General features: G+C 36.8%; 1 protein-coding gene across 1 annotated transcript in view; it reads left to right on the top strand.

The window, feature by feature from the left end:
• The window catches only part of PFDN1 (prefoldin subunit 1), a 70,717-nt gene that overhangs the window by 24,648 nt on the left and 28,240 nt on the right, over positions 1 to 17,829 (top strand). The window contains exon 3 of the mRNA XM_047851456.1: positions 12,591 to 12,675. Coding sequence (XP_047707412.1) covers positions 12,591 to 12,675 — 85 coding nt within the window. The remainder of the gene's footprint in view (positions 1 to 12,590; positions 12,676 to 17,829) is intronic.

Raw genomic sequence — 17,829 nt, 5'->3', positions numbered from 1 at the left:
CCATTAAATCTTACTGTTATACCCCCCCCCCCCCCCCCCCCCCCCGCCCCCGGCATTTTCTAATTTCTGCTTTTGTGCTGTATATCAGTGAGGCTATTTGTTGTGCTGTCTCTTTAAGGAAAGGTACTCCACCCTCCCTGCTCTCCTAGAACAGAGTCTTCTTTCTGATTTTTAAAATTCCATGTGTTAAGCCTTACTAATTGTTAGGCCCCTGTGGTTTTCAAAGCCATGTGTTATGGGGATTAGTTTTTTCCCCATGTGGGTGCCTGGTGCATGGGGTGCCTGGGGTGCCTGGGTTGGGGATCTGATCATCTCTCCTCTCTGCACCTGCTGGTCCCTCCCTTCCCCAGACAGTCCTGTGGATCTATTTAGCTCTCAATTGCATTTCCACCCTTCTTATCCTCTTCATTGTGGCCCTTTCTCTACATTGAGTTGGGGGCTGTCTGTTCCTCCAGACTTCAAGTTGTTTTCTGGGTTATTTACACTGATGTTGGTGTTATCTAGGTGTATGTGTGAGATGAGGTGAGTCCTACTATGCCATTTTCTCTGGAAGTCCCCCCAGCGTATGATCCTCTTAATTTATGTTGAAATCAGTTTGTTAACATTTTGTGAAGATTTTTGTATCTGTGTTCATCAGGAATATGAGCCCATAATTTTCTTTTCTCATGATGACCTTATCTGTTTGTGGTATCAGAGTAATGCTGGCCCCCTAAAATGGACTTGAGAGTGTTTCCTCCTCTTCTATTTTTGGAAGAGTTGGGTTGAAAAGGACTTATACTAATTCTTCCTTGAATTTTTGGTAGAATTCATCTTTGAATCCATCCATTGACTAGTTGGGAGGTTTCTGATTTCTCTTTCCTAGTCATCATCTATTCAGATTTTCTGTTTATTCACAATTGTATAAACAGTCGTGTTTATTTGTTTCTAGGGATTCATCCATTTCCTCTAGGCTGTCCAATTTGCTGCTATACAATTGTTCAGTCTTTTATGATCTTCTGTATTTCTGTGGTATCAATCATAATATCTCTTTCATTTCTGATGTTGAGTTGTCTCTTTTTTGTCTTGGTGAGTCTAGCTATAAGATTGTCTATTTTGTTTATCTTTTCAAAGAGCCAGATTTTAATTTCATTAGTCTTTTTTATTGTCTTTTTACTTATATTTATTTATGCTCTAATCTTTGTTATTGCCTCCATTTTACTAACTTTGAGCCTTGTTTTGTCTTTTCTTCCCCCCCTAGTTCCTTGAGGTATGAAGTTAAGTTGTTTATTTGAGATTTTCTTGTTTCTTGCGATAGACATTTATTGTTGTGAACTTCTGTCCTAGAACTGCTTTTTCTGCATCATGTAAATTTTGTTACATTGCTTTTCCAATTTCATTTATGCCAAGGTATGTTTTGATTTCTCTTTTGATTTCTTTGGTGCATTGGTTGTTTAGTGGCATGTCGTTTAGTCTCCACATATTTGTGAGTTTCCCGGTTTTATTCATGTAATTTCTAGTTTCGTGAAAAGATGCTTATATGATTTCAGTTCTCAAATTTATTAAAACTTATTGTAGCCCAGCATATGATCTAACTTGGAAAATGTTCCATATGCAATTGAGAAAAATGTATTTTGTTGGTTTTGGATGGAATGTTCTGTAAATATGTGGTAAGTCTATTTGGTGTTACATGTCGTTAAGGGTGACGTTTCCTTAGTGATTTTCTGTCTGAATAATCTATCCATTGATTTAAGTGGGGGCATTAAAGTGCCCTGCCATTATTGTATTGCTGTCTATTTCTCCCTTTAGATTTGATAACGTTTGCTTTATATTTAGGTGCTCTTATGATTGGTGCAAAAAAAGTTTGCAAATGTTGTATTGTCTTACTGGATTGATCCCTATCAGTGTGTAGTGCCCTCTTTGGTTTGTTGTTACAGTTTTTATTGTAAGTCTATTTTGTCTGATGTAAGTATAAATGCTCCAGCTTTCTTGTGGTTTCCATTTGCCTGGGAATATCTTTCTGTGTCCTTTCATTTTAAGTTGGCATATGTCTTTACATTTAGAGGGAGTATCTTGTGTGTTTTTTTTAATTGTTTTATTTTTATTTTATTTTATTTTATTTTTTTAATTTAATTTAATTTAATTTTATTTTATTTTGTTCTATTCTATTCTATTCTATTCTATTCTATTCTATTTTAGAGAGTGTGCGCACATGAGCAGGGGAGAAGGACACAGGGAGAGAAATCTTAAGCAGACTCCATGTTCAGTGCAGAGCCTGATGAAGGACTTGATCCCACGACCCTGGGATCATGACCTGAGCCAAAATTGAGTTGGGTGCTCAACCGTGAGCCACCTAGAGGCCTCTAGAGGGAGTATCTTGTAGGCAGTACAGAGCTGGGTCATATGTGTTTTTTATTTGTTTACTCTATGTCTTTTGACTTGAGAATTTAGTTTGTTATCATTTATTGATGCGTGCTTATTGCCATTTGTTTTCATGGTTTTCTTTTTTTTTTTTTTAATGTTTATTTTTGGTGGGGGGTGGAGAAAGAAGGGGACAGAGGCTCCAAAGTGGACTCCATGTTGACTGCAGGGAGCCCAATGCAGGGCTCAAATTCACAAACCATGAGATCATGACCTGAGCCAAAGTCGGATGCTTAACCCAGTGAGCCACCCAGGTGCCCCTATGGTTTTCTGTTCCTTGCTTCTTCTCTTGCTCTTTTCCTTTGTGGTCTGATTTTTTTTTAGTGGTATGCTTATATTCCTTTCTCTTTATTTTTGTATATTTACTATAGATTTTTGCTCTGTGGTTACTATGTGGCTTACATACGATGACATACCTGAAACAATCTATTTTAAGTTAATAATAACTTAAGTTTGACCCCGTTGTAGAGCTCAAAATTATTACTCCTCCCCCACCATGTTTTATGTTTTTGACTGCACATTTTACACCTTTTTAAAATATTTTATAGTAATGTTTTAATTTTTGTTTATTTTTAATTTATAATTCCAGTGTAGTTAACATACAGTGTTATCTGAGCTTCAGGTGTACAACATGGTGACTCAACAATTCCATATGTCACCTAGTGCTGATCATGACAAGTGCAGCCCTTAATCTTCGTCACCTGTTTGACCCATCCTCCCACCCCCTCCCTTCTGGTAACCATAAGTTCTCTGTAGTTAGGAGTCTTTCTCTCTTTTTTCCTTTGCTCATTTGTTTCTTAAATTACAGGTATGAGTAAAATCATATGGAAACATTTTACATCTTTTTATCTCATGTATCTCTTAACTAATTATTGTAGTTGTAATTATTTTTGTTACTTTTATTTTCCAGAATTTGGTTCTTTTTGTTATCAGTTATTCTTGATTATGCATCTTCCTGATTTTATTTCATAATTAAAAAAAATGGATGTTCTTTCCTTAGTCACTTTGAGAGTCTATTTAAAGTTTGTTTATTTTTGAGAGAGGAGAGAGAGCATGAGCAGGGGAGGGACAGAGAGAGAGAGGGAGACCTAGAATCCAAAGCAGTCTCCAGGCTCTGAGCTGTTAGCACAGAGCCTGATGCAGGGCTCCAACTCATAAACTGTGAGATCATGACCTGAGCCTAAGCAGGACGCTTAATCGACTGAGCCACCCAGATGCCCCTAGAACTCTTAAATATTACATTAATGTCATTTTAGCATTAATGTATTATTTTCATTTTGTTGGAAATAAAGTCATTTCCTCATTTTTCATTTTTGTACTATAGTTTACATAGAATAAAATTTACCCTTTTTTTAAAAAAAGAATTCTTTTTAATATTTATTTTTGAGAGACAGAGTGAGAGAGTGGGAGGGGCAGAGAGAGAGGGAGACCAAGAATCTGAGGCAGGCTCCAGGCTCCAGGTTCTGAGCTGTTAGCATTGAGCCCGATATTGGGCTCAAACTCACAGGCTCCAACTCATGAACCGTGAGATCATGACCTATGCTGAAGTTGGACACTTAACCAACTGAGTCACCCAGGCAGCCTTAAAATTTACCCTTTTTAGTCACACAGTTCTATACGTTTTGACAAACGTATGTGATTGTGTAATTAACATCACAGCCTAGTGATGAAATATTTACATCTCCTTAAAACATTCCTTATTCATTCTTCTCTCTTTACCCTTACTACCTGGTGACCGTTGATTTGTGTTTCCCTCTTATTTTCTCTTTTAGAATGATACCTAGATGGAAGCATACTGTATATAACCATTTGTGTCCTTCTTTGACTAGGCGTAACTTTTGAGATTTCTTGATGATGTTAGGTATATCACTTGTTTGTTCCTTTTTATTGCTGAATAGTATTTCCTTGTATAGCGGCACCACATTGTGTCTATTCACTGGTTGATGGACATTGAGTTGTTTCTGGTTTTTGGCAGTTATGAATATAATAATCATGAATATTTGTGTGTGTTTTTTGCATAGACATATATTTTTATTTCTCTTGCTTATAAACTTAGGAATGGGATTGCTGGGTTGAATAGTGAGCAATTGCTTAAGTTTGTAGGAAATTGCCCAGCTCTTTTCCAAAGCGGCTGTACTATTTTGCCAACCATCTATATATTAGAGTTCCAGTTGCTTTCCATCTTCATTAATGCTTGGTATTGTCTTTTTTGTTGTTGTTAATCCTAGGCATTCCAACAGCCTCTCCTTGTGGGTGTAATTTGCATTTCTTTACTAACTCCTGATATTATTAGGTGCCATCTTTACCTCTTCTGTATGAAGTGTCTAAGTCTTTTTGCTATTTTGTTAAAGATAAAATTCACATAACATAAAATTGACTTTTTAAAACATTTTAAAGCGCACAAATCATTGGTTTTTAGAATATTCGTGAAATTGTGTAGTCACTTACACTAATTCCAGAACATCTCTTTCACTATGAAAAGAATCCCTAACTCCATTAGCAGTTATCCCATATTCCTCTCTTCCTGCGGTCGTAAGCACTCTTGTGTCTTTATGGATCTGCCTGTTCACATTTCATGTAAATGGAATCATACAGTAATAGAGATTATGTTTACCTTGTCAGCATTATATTTTAAAGGTTAATCCCAGGTGAAGCCTTGTATAAGTACATTATTCCTTTTTGTTGCTGAGTAATATTCTGTTGTATGAATATACCATATTGTATTTATCCATTCATCATTTGATGGATATTTGAATTGTTTCCAGTTTTGACTATCATGAATAATCTGCTTTGAACATTTACATACGTGCGTGTGTTCATTTCTCTTGGCTATATCCCTAGGAGTAGAATTGCTGGGTCACATATGACTCTATGTTTAACCTTTTGAAGAACAGTCAGAATGTTTTCCACAGCAGCTACACCATTGTACTTACCACCATCAATGTATGAGGGTTCCAGTTTCTCCATATCCTCTCCAACATTTGCTGTTATCTGTCTTTTTCATTATTTACATCTTAGTGGGTATGATCATGCCTTTTCTTTTAAGCTATATATGTCTTTTTATTTAAGGTGGATTTCTTTGTGATTGCATAGTTGGGTCATGATACTTAACCCAGTGAGCCTGGGTGGCTCATTTGGTTGAGTGTCTGACTTTTTTTTTTTTTTTTCATGTTTATTTATTTTTGAGAGAGCAGGAGCAGAGATAGAGGGAGACACAGAATCTGAAGTAGGTTCCAGGCTCTGAGCTGCCAGCACAGAGCCCGATGCAGGGATTGAACCTGTGGATCCTGAGATCATGACCTGAGCTGAAGTCGGATGATTAACCGACTAAGCCACCAGGCACCCCTATTTTTTTTAATGTTTATTTATTTTTAAGAGAGAGAGAAAAAAAGCAAGAGCAAGGGAGGGGCAGAGAGAGAGGGAGACAAAGAATCTGAAGCAGGCTCCAGGCTCTAAGCTGGCAGCATAGGGTCCCAGTGCAGAGCTTGAACATACGAACTATGAGATCATGACCTGAGTTTAAGTTGGACTCTTAATTGACTGAGCCATCCAGGTGCCCCAAGTGTCTGACTTTTGATTTCAGCTAGAGTCATGATCTCAGGGTCGTGGGATCGAGTTGCATGTTAGGCTCTGCACTGAGCCTGGAGCCTGCTTGCGATTCTCTTTCTGTCTCTCTGTCTCCCTCTCCCTCTCCCTCTCCTCCTTTCCCCAGCTTGTGTTGTGCTTTCTCTTTCTCTCTCTCAAACTGAAAAAACAAAACAAAAAGAAAAAATGTTAGTTTCAGGTGTACAACAAAGTCATTTGACAACTCTGTATGTTCTGCTATGCTCATGGCAAGTATAGCTACTGTCTGTCACCATACAATACCATTACAGTACCATTGACTATATTCCCTATGCTGTACCTTTTATCCTTGTGACTTACTCATTCCATAACTGGAAGCCTGTACATCCCACTACTCTTCACCTATTTTGCCCATCTCTCCACTGCCCTTCCTGTGGTTATACATGCTTAGGGGACATTTTATGTCTTCATTTTATTTATTCACTTTATTTACTACTATGTTATAGACAGACTAGTTTCTTCTATTTTACGCTACTGAGAGGCAAGTTTCTTCTTCACTCTTAGACTGAAGGTGGAAATCTTTAGGGACCTGACTCTAACTGAGGATTCTCCTAAAAGTATCCTCATTTTGGATGGTTTCTAGTTTTTTGTTTTTGGGTTTTTTTTTTTTTTTTGTTAAACGTTTATTTTTGGGGGAGAGAGAGAGAGAGAGAGAGGCAGAGGCGGAGTGCAAGCTGGGAGGCACAGAGAGAAAGGGAGGCACAGAATCTGAAGCAGGCTCCAGGCTCAGAACTGTCAGCATCGTGCCTGATGTGGGGCTCGAACTCACCCATGAGATCATGACCTGAGCCAAAGTCAGATGCTTAACCGACTGAGCCAGGTTGGCTCAGTTTTGTTTTAAGTTTTTTTATTTTGAGAAATAGAGCACGAGCACAATCAAGGAAGGAGCAGAGAGGGAGGGTGAGAGAATTCCAAGCAGGCTCCATGCCTTCAGTGCAGAGCTCAATGAGGGGCTCCCATGTCAGGAACCATGAGATCATGAACTGAGCTGAAAGGAAGAGTCAGATGCTTAACCAGGTGAGCCACCCAGGTGTCCCTGGTTTCTAGGTTTTATCTATTTCTTTGCCAGTATGAATCCTTAAGGTCTTTGGGATTCAGCAGAAACTCTCACGTTGAAAACAAATTTACTACTTGCATAACTTTCACAGTTCTTGATTTCACTTTATTTTGGGCCTCTGGAATGTTTTATGTGTGTTGACTCAGCAAAATTTTAGAAAATTTTTTGCTTTGTTTTTAATCAGGAAGAATGTTCTGGGTATCTGTTCTGCATTGTGCCAAGTAACAAAAGTCTCTACTTGCTCAGTATTATACAATATGGATGTCCCATGATTTTAAAATTGCTTCTTTACTGATTTAGGTTCGTCCTTGCTTGCTTTCTAAAACTTATGAAGTAAAAATTTGTTTGCGCATAGATCTTTGTGTGCACATGGTAGTAGTTTTCATCACCAGTGGAAGGAAACAAGCAAGATAGGCTCATTCAGCCTTTCCTGTGCCACTTAATTTGTGAATGCCCTAAATGCCATTAGAACGTGTTTTCAGATGTCCTCTAAGAATTTCCCACCCGAACATGATACATTATCAGGAGCATATTTTTGTTTCTCAATAGTGAGTCCAGGTGAGCATACTTTGCAAGTATACCCAAAAGATAACGTTGCCACTCATCTTGGATTTTATTTTGGGCAGGTAAACAACACTTTTGGTTCATTCTGAGTCATAAGAAAATGGAAGTCTTGTACCAACCTGCAGGACAGTTCAGAACATAACCTCTGATGTTTCTCAGAAAACAAATCTACTAAGCCATCATTAAAATTATGTACTTCAGTTAGTATAATTATAAATGAGGAAATGAACCAGGCTACTTGTCCTTGAAAGTTGACAGTGCAGGCCTACATAGCACTGATTTCTCATGTAGAGGCCTTTTACAAAGCAATGACTCTACTTTAGAATATATAATCCCTAGGGGTTCCAGAGTGGCTCAGTCGGTTGAGTGTCCAACTTTGGTTCAGGTCGTGATCTTACAGTTCATGAGTTCGAGCCCCATGTCAGGCTCTGTGTTGACAGCTCAGAGCCTGGAGCCTGCTTAGGATTCTGTGTCTCCCTCTCTCTCTGCCCCTCCCCCACTAGCGCTCTGTCTCTGTCTCTCTCTCTCAAAAATAAATAAACATAAAAAAATTAAAATATATAATCCTGAATATTGTAAGTACATTCTTTGCATGACATTTGTCATATAAAAATAATTTGCCTCTTCATAGTTTATTTTTCCTTTGTGGCACATTCTGAACTGCAGAATCCTTTATCTACCATTTGGCTTTCCATAAACTATCAGGCAGGATCTCTGTGAAATTCTCTACTCTGAGAAACTATGTGCCTAATATTTATTTTTGATGTGTGACTCATAATTACATTATTATATGTTCTGTTTTCAAAATAGCATCTGATAATTCAGTGCCTTTTAACAACAGATAACGTGTTTTCTAGAGAGTTTTTCCAGAAATGCAAATGTTTCTTGGGGTTCTTTCCAGGCTTCATTGGATTTATGTTTGGTTTTTTAAAATTTTTACTTTTTACTAATTATTTTTAATGTTTTATTTTTTATTTTTTTTAAGTTTATTTATTTTGAGAGAGAGAAAGAGCACAAGCAGGGATGTGGCAGAGAGAGAGAAGAGGCAGAGAATCCCCAGCAGGCTCTGTACTGTTAGCACGGGGCCTGACAACAGGGCTTGAGCTCTCTCACATCGTGAGGTTATGACCTGAGCTGAAATCAGGAGACAGACACTTAACTGACTGAGCCACCCAGGCGCCCCTAATTTTTTTCTATATTTTAATAATTAAAAAAATTTTTAGAGTGAGTCAGGGAGAGGGGCAGAAGGGGGCAAGAGAGAGAGAGAGAGAGAAAGAGAGAAAGAGAATCTCAAGCAAGCTCCACACTCACTGTGGAGCCCGATGGTGGGGCTGGGGCTCAATCCCATGGCCCTGGGCTGATGACCTAATCTGTTATCAACAGTTGGATGTTCAATTGGCTGAGCCACCCACACGCTCCATGTATTTTTTAAATACATGGTATTTAAATACCATTTTTAATTTTAATACCATTTTTGGTATTTTTTAAAAATCAAGGACTCAACCAAGTTTTCCTTAAGTTTTTGTTTGTTTTAATTTTACAATGTAACTACTCATTGAGGTAATACATTTGAGTTTACTCAATACTCCTCGTTTAGAACTTTCATGGCTGAGATGTCCTTAGGCTTAATAGTAAATTGGCCAGCTTCTGTGACATCTTTCTGGTCTTTGAAGTTGGCACAGTCCATTATAGCTACCTAAGCGGTGTGTGGCCATGGAAAAACATGTTTTTGTTGATGTGTTCTCGCTTTCTAGTAACTTTATTTTCTGCTCAAGGGATTTAGTATCTGTTCAGATACTTTATTTTTAAAGGCCACATAAGTAGTGACTTGATCTCTAATCTTAGCTTTGAAAATTTCCCAGACACTAATAAAGGTAATGTCTGATGACCTATTATTTGAGGATACCACTCACTGGACAGCAATCAGTGCTATTTAAAAATGTATATTTTATTCTGAAAATCATTTTCATGGTAAAAGGCTTTTTAGTAAAATTGTGCATGAAATGACATAATTTTGTGACTTTTGGGCCTAGATTTATAATACTTTTTACATGGTGTCACCGAGAGCTAATACAGTTGTAAAACACTTTGCTCTTCAAATACTGTACTAAATAATTAGTACTGAGAAGAAATAGTCTATAAATCATAGTCTCATCAGAAACAGCACACCTGTCTTTTGGACTAATAGTAATATTTTGGACACAAAGGATTATATAGTAATCTTTGTTTTACGTAGAAGTGGGCTCTCTTTGCAGTGATTATATGAGTAAGATTTTTATAAAGGATTAAGTTACTAAAGACCAGGATAATCAGTTAAATTATCTGGACTGTCCACATCAGGACATTAACAAGGTTAATTATTAGTGGAATGAAAGAGAAATTTACCAGATTGTGTTATATATGCCAAGATGTATTCACTCATAAAGAAGAGGTGGAGGGAAGCAGTTTTTCCCCGGGTGTGGAAAAAACGCTGGAGGACAAAGCTGGAGTTGCCATTTTTGGTCTGTTTTTACTTGTTTTATATTTATAATAATAGATTGTCTTGGTAAAAACCTACCCTGGACACAGTGGTGGTTTTGTTGTTTTTTGTTGTTTTTTGAGGTTGGTAGAGAAAACTGCATATTGCTGCCTTGATATGTTGTCTCTTTGTTAAAAGCAGATGTACAGATCAGTGAAACAGGGTAGAGAACCCAGAAGTAAACTCATGCATATATGGTCAATTAATTTGTGGTGAAGGAGGGAAGAATATACATTACGGAAAGGAGGGTCATTTTCAATAAATGGTATTGGGAAAACTGAGCTGTGATCGCACATCATATACAAAAATTAACTTACAATGGGTTAAAAACTTCATTGTAAGACTTGAAACCAATAAAACTCCTAGAAGAAAACATAGTAAGCACCTAGTATCGTCTTCGTGATTTTTGTGGGGGCGGGGGGCAGGGTGTGCGGGAGCAGTGTCGAACTCCAAAGGCAGGTGTAATAAAAGCAAAAATAAATGGTTGGGGTTACATTAAACTAAAAAGGTTCTGTACAACAAAGGAATCCAACATAATGAAAAAGTAATTTACTGAATGGGAGGAGAAATTTGCAAATCATCTGTTTGATAAGGGGTTTATATCCAAAATATATAAAGAACTTCTGTTAACTCAATAACAACAACAAAAAAACCAAACAATCCACTTAAAAAATGGGCAGAGCACCTGAATAGACATTTTTCCAAAGAAGACATCCAGATGGCCAACAGACATATTAAAACACACACACACATACACACACACACACACACACACACACACACACACACACACTAGAATAGTACTCAGCCAATGAAATGAATGAAATATTGGCATTTATGACAACATGGGTGCACCTAGAGGGTATTATGCTAAGTGAAATAAGTCAGATAGAGAAGGACAAATACCAAATAATTTCACTATGAGTGGAGTCTGAAAAACAGAACAAAGAAACAAAACCCAGACTCATAGATGCAGAGAATCTGGGGGGGGGGGGGGGGGGGAGTGTAGAAACTGCCTGGGGGGACAAAATTGGTGAAGGGGATTGAGAGGTACAAATATAAAATATAGGTACAAATATAGGGAATTGAGAGGTACAAATATAAAATAACTAAGTCTTGGTTGTATAATGTATAGCATGGGGAATACAATGAGAGGTAACTAGATTTATTGTGGTAATCAGTTTGTAGTATATGCAAATATTGAATCACTGTGTTGTACACATGAGATTAATAGAATATTGCTTGTCAATTATACTTTAATAAAAACAACAAAAAGAAATGATGTTCTTTGTTGTTAAACTCTAAGTTTCATGCAAAGAGAAGAAACCATCTGCTTATTAAATGTGATCTTTCATTGAAATCTGTTGCAGCCTAGTTGGGCCCTTGGTTTGAGTTGAAAGGAAATAATTCATTTCACTTTTTTGAGTCTACAAAATAGTTTATTCTTCCTTTCCCTACAGCAAGAATTATGAACATAAGTGTACAAAACAGATTCAATGCTAATTTTTAAAGCTTCCCCATATTTCCATTCTCATTAGTTATAAATAATGTGCTTGATTGTAAAATGGAAAAAGTTGAAATTTTCCACTTGTGCCTTTTGAGCTGTTTTCAGAGGTATTATACACTCTGGAAATAATAATAAAAGATACTAGGCTTTATACAGTGCTTTTTGTTTGAGGAACTCATATAAACACTAATGCATTGATCCTAACACAGTACTTGATTGTGACTTTAAAAGGTCATGAGTTACTGCTGTTACAAAAAAGTTAAAAAAGATTGGAAGGGGAGCTCCAATATACAAATACTAAATATCTAGAGAAAAGTGGATACAGACAATTGAAAAAATAAAATTATGGGGGATTTTTATTATTTAACTTTTCTCTTAGCCTGCGATAGATTTTTATCCCTTTTAATTTTTTAAATTTGTTTATGAATCTTGCTTAAAGCCTGATTCCCTTCTTAGACAAGAAAGCAGAATTTTCTTTTAAACTTTAGTCTTTCTCAGCCAAGAAGGCTTAAACCTGTGGTGGTTTCCCAAGTATGTCACATGAACATAGCAGTGTATTTTTTTTTTTTTTAATTTTTTTTTTTTCAATATTTATTTATTTGGGACAGAGAGAGACAGAGCATGAACGGGGGAGGGGCAGAGAGAGAGGGAGACACAGAATCGGAAGCAGGCTCCAGGCTCTGAGCCATCAGCCCAGAGCCCGACGCAGGGCTCGAACTCACGGGCCGCGAGATCGTGACCTGGCTGAAGTCGGACGCTTAACCGACTGCGCCACCCAGGCGCCCCTATAGCAGTGTATTTTATTGGTCCTTGAATTAGGAGATCATCCTTTTCAGTTTCTTTGTTTAATATTTGTGGTATGTAGCTGTTGATTTTGATTATAGTGGTCATGTGGCTTAATTGTCAACTTTTTTGTTTCGTAGGTTTATTCTTCAGTCCAAGGAGGTAATTCACAATCAACTGTTAGAGAAACAGAAAATAGCAGAAGAAAAAATTAAAGAATTGGAAGTAAGTTTTGAGTCCATATTGACAGTAGTAAATTTTAAGAAAAAAAATAATTACCTCAGCTTTGTCATTTAAATGAAAATGTATGCCTGCCATTGTTTTCATTTTTTCGAATTGTGTTAGAGCAGTGAAGCGGTCATGGCAGTGTGTAAGACCTCCACCCCCACCTCCCCCCCCACCCCCCCCAGCGCCCCATGAAAGAAAGGAAAGGAAAGGAAGACAGAAAAATGGTTTGTTGCAACTGTAGAGACTTTTGAAGAAGATGGGATGCTTTTAATATGAATGTATTTTCTCCATTGCCTTTGAATGAACATGTCTGTTCTTAAAAACAAAGTAAGACACACGGTGTATATTTAAACATCACATATTGTGGTAGATAGGCATGAGAGTAGGTAATGATAATAGTATTTAAAAGATCTCGACATAGGTCTTTTTTATATATTGTAATTCCTTTAATATAGATTAGGTATAACTATCTGAATGATGGTGCTGCAGTGAGGAAAACGAGTTTTTTTTTTTTTTTTTTTAGCTAGGGAAAAAGATGATGGGTAAGAGTAACTTATTACATTTTTGGAAAATTGAATTTTACTACATTTTCTGTATACATTAAAACCTTTGATGAGATACTCTTCTTGGGATTGAGTAGAAGGTCCATCCTGTATATAGTAAAAGTTGGCCTGGGCAAGAGACTGGTTATTATTTCTTTGGGGCCAAGATTTCCTGAAATGGGGATGGTTACAATGACTTCATAGGTCACTTTATCTAATTTGTGTGAGTACTATTTGAGGCAGTATTTCAGAATCTGACTCAGCTCTCTGTGGAATTGGTGAGACACCCCTTGTAGCTTCCTGGGGATTTCTTAGGGGAACCAATTTGGCATGGCCTGTGTGAGTGTGTAGTGTCTTAGGTTACTTAGGTTTATTTTTGTTTAACTACTGATCATAATTTAAACAAACTTGATAATTTGTAGCTTAGAAAGTGTATTGAAAAAATAATAAATAAGCATGTAAACAAATAAGGACAAAAAAATCCTTATCCTTTAGTAACCAGGTTGTTATCATGTCCTATTTGTCATTTTTGTTAGCCCAGCTGTTCTAGATTGAATTTTATATCTTCTGTTTTCAAACAAAATAACTTTAAAAACTCCAATTAAAACTATTTCATGTTAGATAACCAAAAATCTGTTTTTGTAGCATTAGGTAAATACATCTAAAAATGATCCTGATGAATAAGTAGCCAGATAGAAAGTAATGTGTATGTAATTCTTTTTTTATGAAAACACAAAAAATAAGATCTGTATATGAATGGCAAAGATGATGTCAGTATATACATTAAATTAACACTGGTTCCCCTAAGGAAATTAATTTAGATGGGTATGGGCATGAAATTGCTTTTTCTTATAATCTTTGTGTTGGATAAATTTTAACACGTGTTAACTTTTTTTTTTTTTAATATTTATTTTTGAGAGAGTGCATGAGCCGGGGAGAGGCAGAGAGAGAGGGGGACAGAGGCCAAAGTGGGCTCTGTGCTGACAGCAGAAAGCCTGATGCGAGGTTGAACTCACAGACCATGAGATGATGACTTCAGGTGAAGTCGAAAGCTTAACCAACTGAGCCACCCAGGCATCCATCCCTGTGTTAGCTTTTGTAATTAAAAAGAATATTAAAGGTAAAATTGCCACAGATGATGATTTTAGCATACTGTTCAGTTTTGAAGAGTATTAAGAAATTTTTTTCCCCAAAGTTACCTTTTTTGGAGTTTCTCATTACTGGTACAGTGTCCTGACAAGTGTCAGGTAACGGAACTAGAATAGCTGGCTCGTTGGTACCCATTTGAAATGCTAATTACAGCTAGGAGAAACTAGTGGGGTTAAACTCTAGGTTCTTCCCTAGAACATTATATTGTGTCTTTTTTCTTTTTAATTTTTTATTTTACATGCGTTTTATATTATAAAAGCATTATTAAGTGTACTATAAAAGAAAAAAGGTCAAAAAATAAAACATGATTAAATGAAAACACTACTTTCCCCTCTAGCCAACACACCTGCAGATGTCACCCCTGGAGTTGCGTGGGTATCATTCCAAACTTTATTTTATAAACCCATTCATACACACATGTATACACTTTTTAAAAATAGAGAGGAATTATGCTGTATATACTGTTTTCATCATTTTACAATTTATCTTTCCACCTGTAGTTTATATTTCCCACCTTCATGTTTTCCACTTCTCTTAACCATTGTAGGTTCCTTATTACCTCAGCATTTAATTATTGCATGATCCCTACGTCTACATTTAGTATGTTTTACAATACTGCTCTAATTTGTATTTTTAATAGTATCATCTGCTACACACTCTGTTCTCTCCCTTGAAGCAACGCTGTATTTTGCACTGCCATACTTGCATAGTTTTGTTACTTCAGCCTGAAACGAATGCATATACATGTGCCCACATGTGCACTAATGCACACATACATTGTTTTTTTTGTTTTGTTTTTAATTTTCTTTCTTTATTTTAGACAGAAGGAGAACGAGTGAGCATGAGCTGGGGAGAGGGGCAGAGGGAGAGAGAGAGAATCTTAAACAGGTTCCACGCTCAGCAAGGAGCCTGTCACAGGGCTCGATCCCATGACCCTGGGATCATGACCTGAGCTGAAATCAGGAGTTGGATGCTCAATAGCCTGAGCCATCCAGATGCCCCAACACATACATTGTTGTTAATTGTAGTGTTCAAATTCTCTGTGTTTCTTACTGATTTTTTTTTCCTGATTATTCAGTTAATTATTGAGAGATGTCAAATCTCCCTCTATGGTGATACTTCCCAATTTCTCCTTAGTCTTTCAGTTTAGTGGACAGTGGTGTTTAGAGACCACTGTCTGGGTATTATAAGTGCTCATTATTACTGTATACATAGTTCAGAGGATAGGTTTAATTTTGCTTTATATATGAAGGAATTTCCCAGGTCTTTTAAAGTATTCCACTGACTCTGGCTTCCATTGTTGCTGTTGAGAAGTCATCTGTCAGCTTAGTTGTTGTTTCTTTTTTTTTTTTTCCACTGGTTCCTTTTAATATTCTCTTTGTCTTCATGCTTTGTAGTTTCTTTGGGATATGTTTAGGTGTGGGGTTAGTCTTTTTATTTATTTTTTTAAGTTTATTTATTTTGAGGCAGGGGGTTGGGGGATGGGGAGAGAGAATCCCAAGCAGACTCCTTACTGTTGTCACAGAGCCCACTGCGGGGCTTGATCTCTCAAACTGTGAGATCATTACCTGAGCCGAAATCAGGAGTCAGATTCTTAACTGACAGAGCCTCCCAGGTGCCACTCCCCCACCTTTTAATTTTTTTTCTTAATCCTACTTGGCTTAAGTTGGGTTTCCTGAATCTGAGGATTAAGATCCTTTATCAATTCTGGAAAATTCTTAGTATTTCTGAAAACTACTTCTTTTCCTGTTTTCTCTATTAGGTGGTATTTCTTTCTGGAATTTTTCCCCCTACTTTTAAACTAGAATGACCTTTGTAAAACATTAGAAAATGTGGTTCTGTTACTTTTCTGTGTAAAGCCCATCATTGTTCTTAGGATAAAGTTCACACTTGTTAACATACTTTCAAGGCTTTTTTGTGAAAGGACTCCTGTTTATTTCTATTATCTCCCTCATTTCCTTTGCCTTTTCTTACACTGTATACTCCACCCATTCAGGAATATTCTGTTTTTAGAACTTGCTATGCTTTCTTTGTTTCTACTTTCTTTGCAAAAACTAGTTGACTCCCCTGGGGAGCTTTCTCCTCCTGCAGTTATTACCAGTTCTATATATTAGTTTTTAAGATCTTAGCTTAGGGCTCCTTATCCAAAGAATCATTTTCTGATTCCTCAGTCTTAAATTAAGTCCTTTTTCCTTGTTCTCCCTAATGATTTCATTAGTTTCATAGCATAGAGTGGTAATTTGGACATATAAGCTATTGCCAGCTGAAGTACTTACAAATAGGGTTTCCTATTACTTGGAAAGCTTGCTATAGATTCAGAGCACTAAGTAGTTCTTCCTAAGGAGTAGCTGTTGCTTCTCCTTTCAGACTGACAGTGTTTTTTTCTGGGCCCTAGCATTTCTTGTCACTTCAACCTGTTTTGTCTTAATCCTATGTACTTATCGTCATCATTAAATTTTTGCCCTAAAATACCTTACTATATAGTTGGGGAGGCACAGTTTATACATAAGTCAGCATATAAAGGCCAGGCTGTTTCCATTAAGCATGTTTTCATCTTAGAAGGAGTAAGACTGTTTTGCGTCTGGGTGTGTAGTTTGAGTTTTTGACCAAAGCTCTTAAATTGGTCGAATTTGTATGTCTCCTCACTCTCTGCCAGCAATGTATACAGATGACACTGTGGATAACCCTTTTTAATTATATAGGTACTTGTCTGATTCATCTTCTCTCCTATGAGAACCCATTTTCATTAGTATTTTCTAGACTTCTTTTCATCCATGTCTGTTCTTACTGTTTACGTTTACCTTCTGCAGATTTTCTCCTTCTGTCTTTATTTATGAGTTGAAAGCTTACTTAGAATTTGTTTGGCTCTTGATAAACTCTCTTATGCTGTGCTACATTGTCAAGCAGTTTAGTGGGCTCACTTGCTGAGCCTTTGCTTTTATGCAGCAGAGGTGGGAGTACTATAACCTGCCCTCATGTTCCTTCGATAGGGAGTTCTCTTTACTTACTGGTAGGGTAAAGGAAATTACTATCTTTTTGGGAAGATAGTTTTACTGTCTTTTTCTTCTTAAAACTCCATGTTTACAAGTTAATACCCACATGGTGCGCCATTCTTCTGGCTGTAATTGTTTTACTGGGATTGATTGGAAAATATTTTCATAACAGACTCATAATATGATAATCTTGCATGGATTTTTAGTTTTTCTTTGAATAGATGATAGATCAGGGTCTTGGAGGAATAATCACCAATTTATCCTGATGGTGATTAGTATAGACCAGTGAAGCTGATTCTATTTAAGAGAAAACATAAAATGGTGGCTTTAGTATGATAGAGTAACCATGTTATTTGTGTCTATTTAAATAAATTTTTTTGATAATAACTTTTTCAAGAAGATGGCCGAGGGGCACTTGGGCAGTTCAGTCAGTTGAGCATTGAACTCTTGATTTCAGCTCAGGTTAT

This window comes from Prionailurus viverrinus, chromosome A1 (assembly GCF_022837055.1).
Source record: "Prionailurus viverrinus isolate Anna chromosome A1, UM_Priviv_1.0, whole genome shotgun sequence".
Classification (NCBI taxonomy): domain Eukaryota; kingdom Metazoa; phylum Chordata; class Mammalia; order Carnivora; family Felidae; genus Prionailurus; species Prionailurus viverrinus.
The sequence above is the reverse complement of the archived record's forward strand: the minus strand, read 5'-3'. Positions and strand labels throughout refer to the sequence as shown.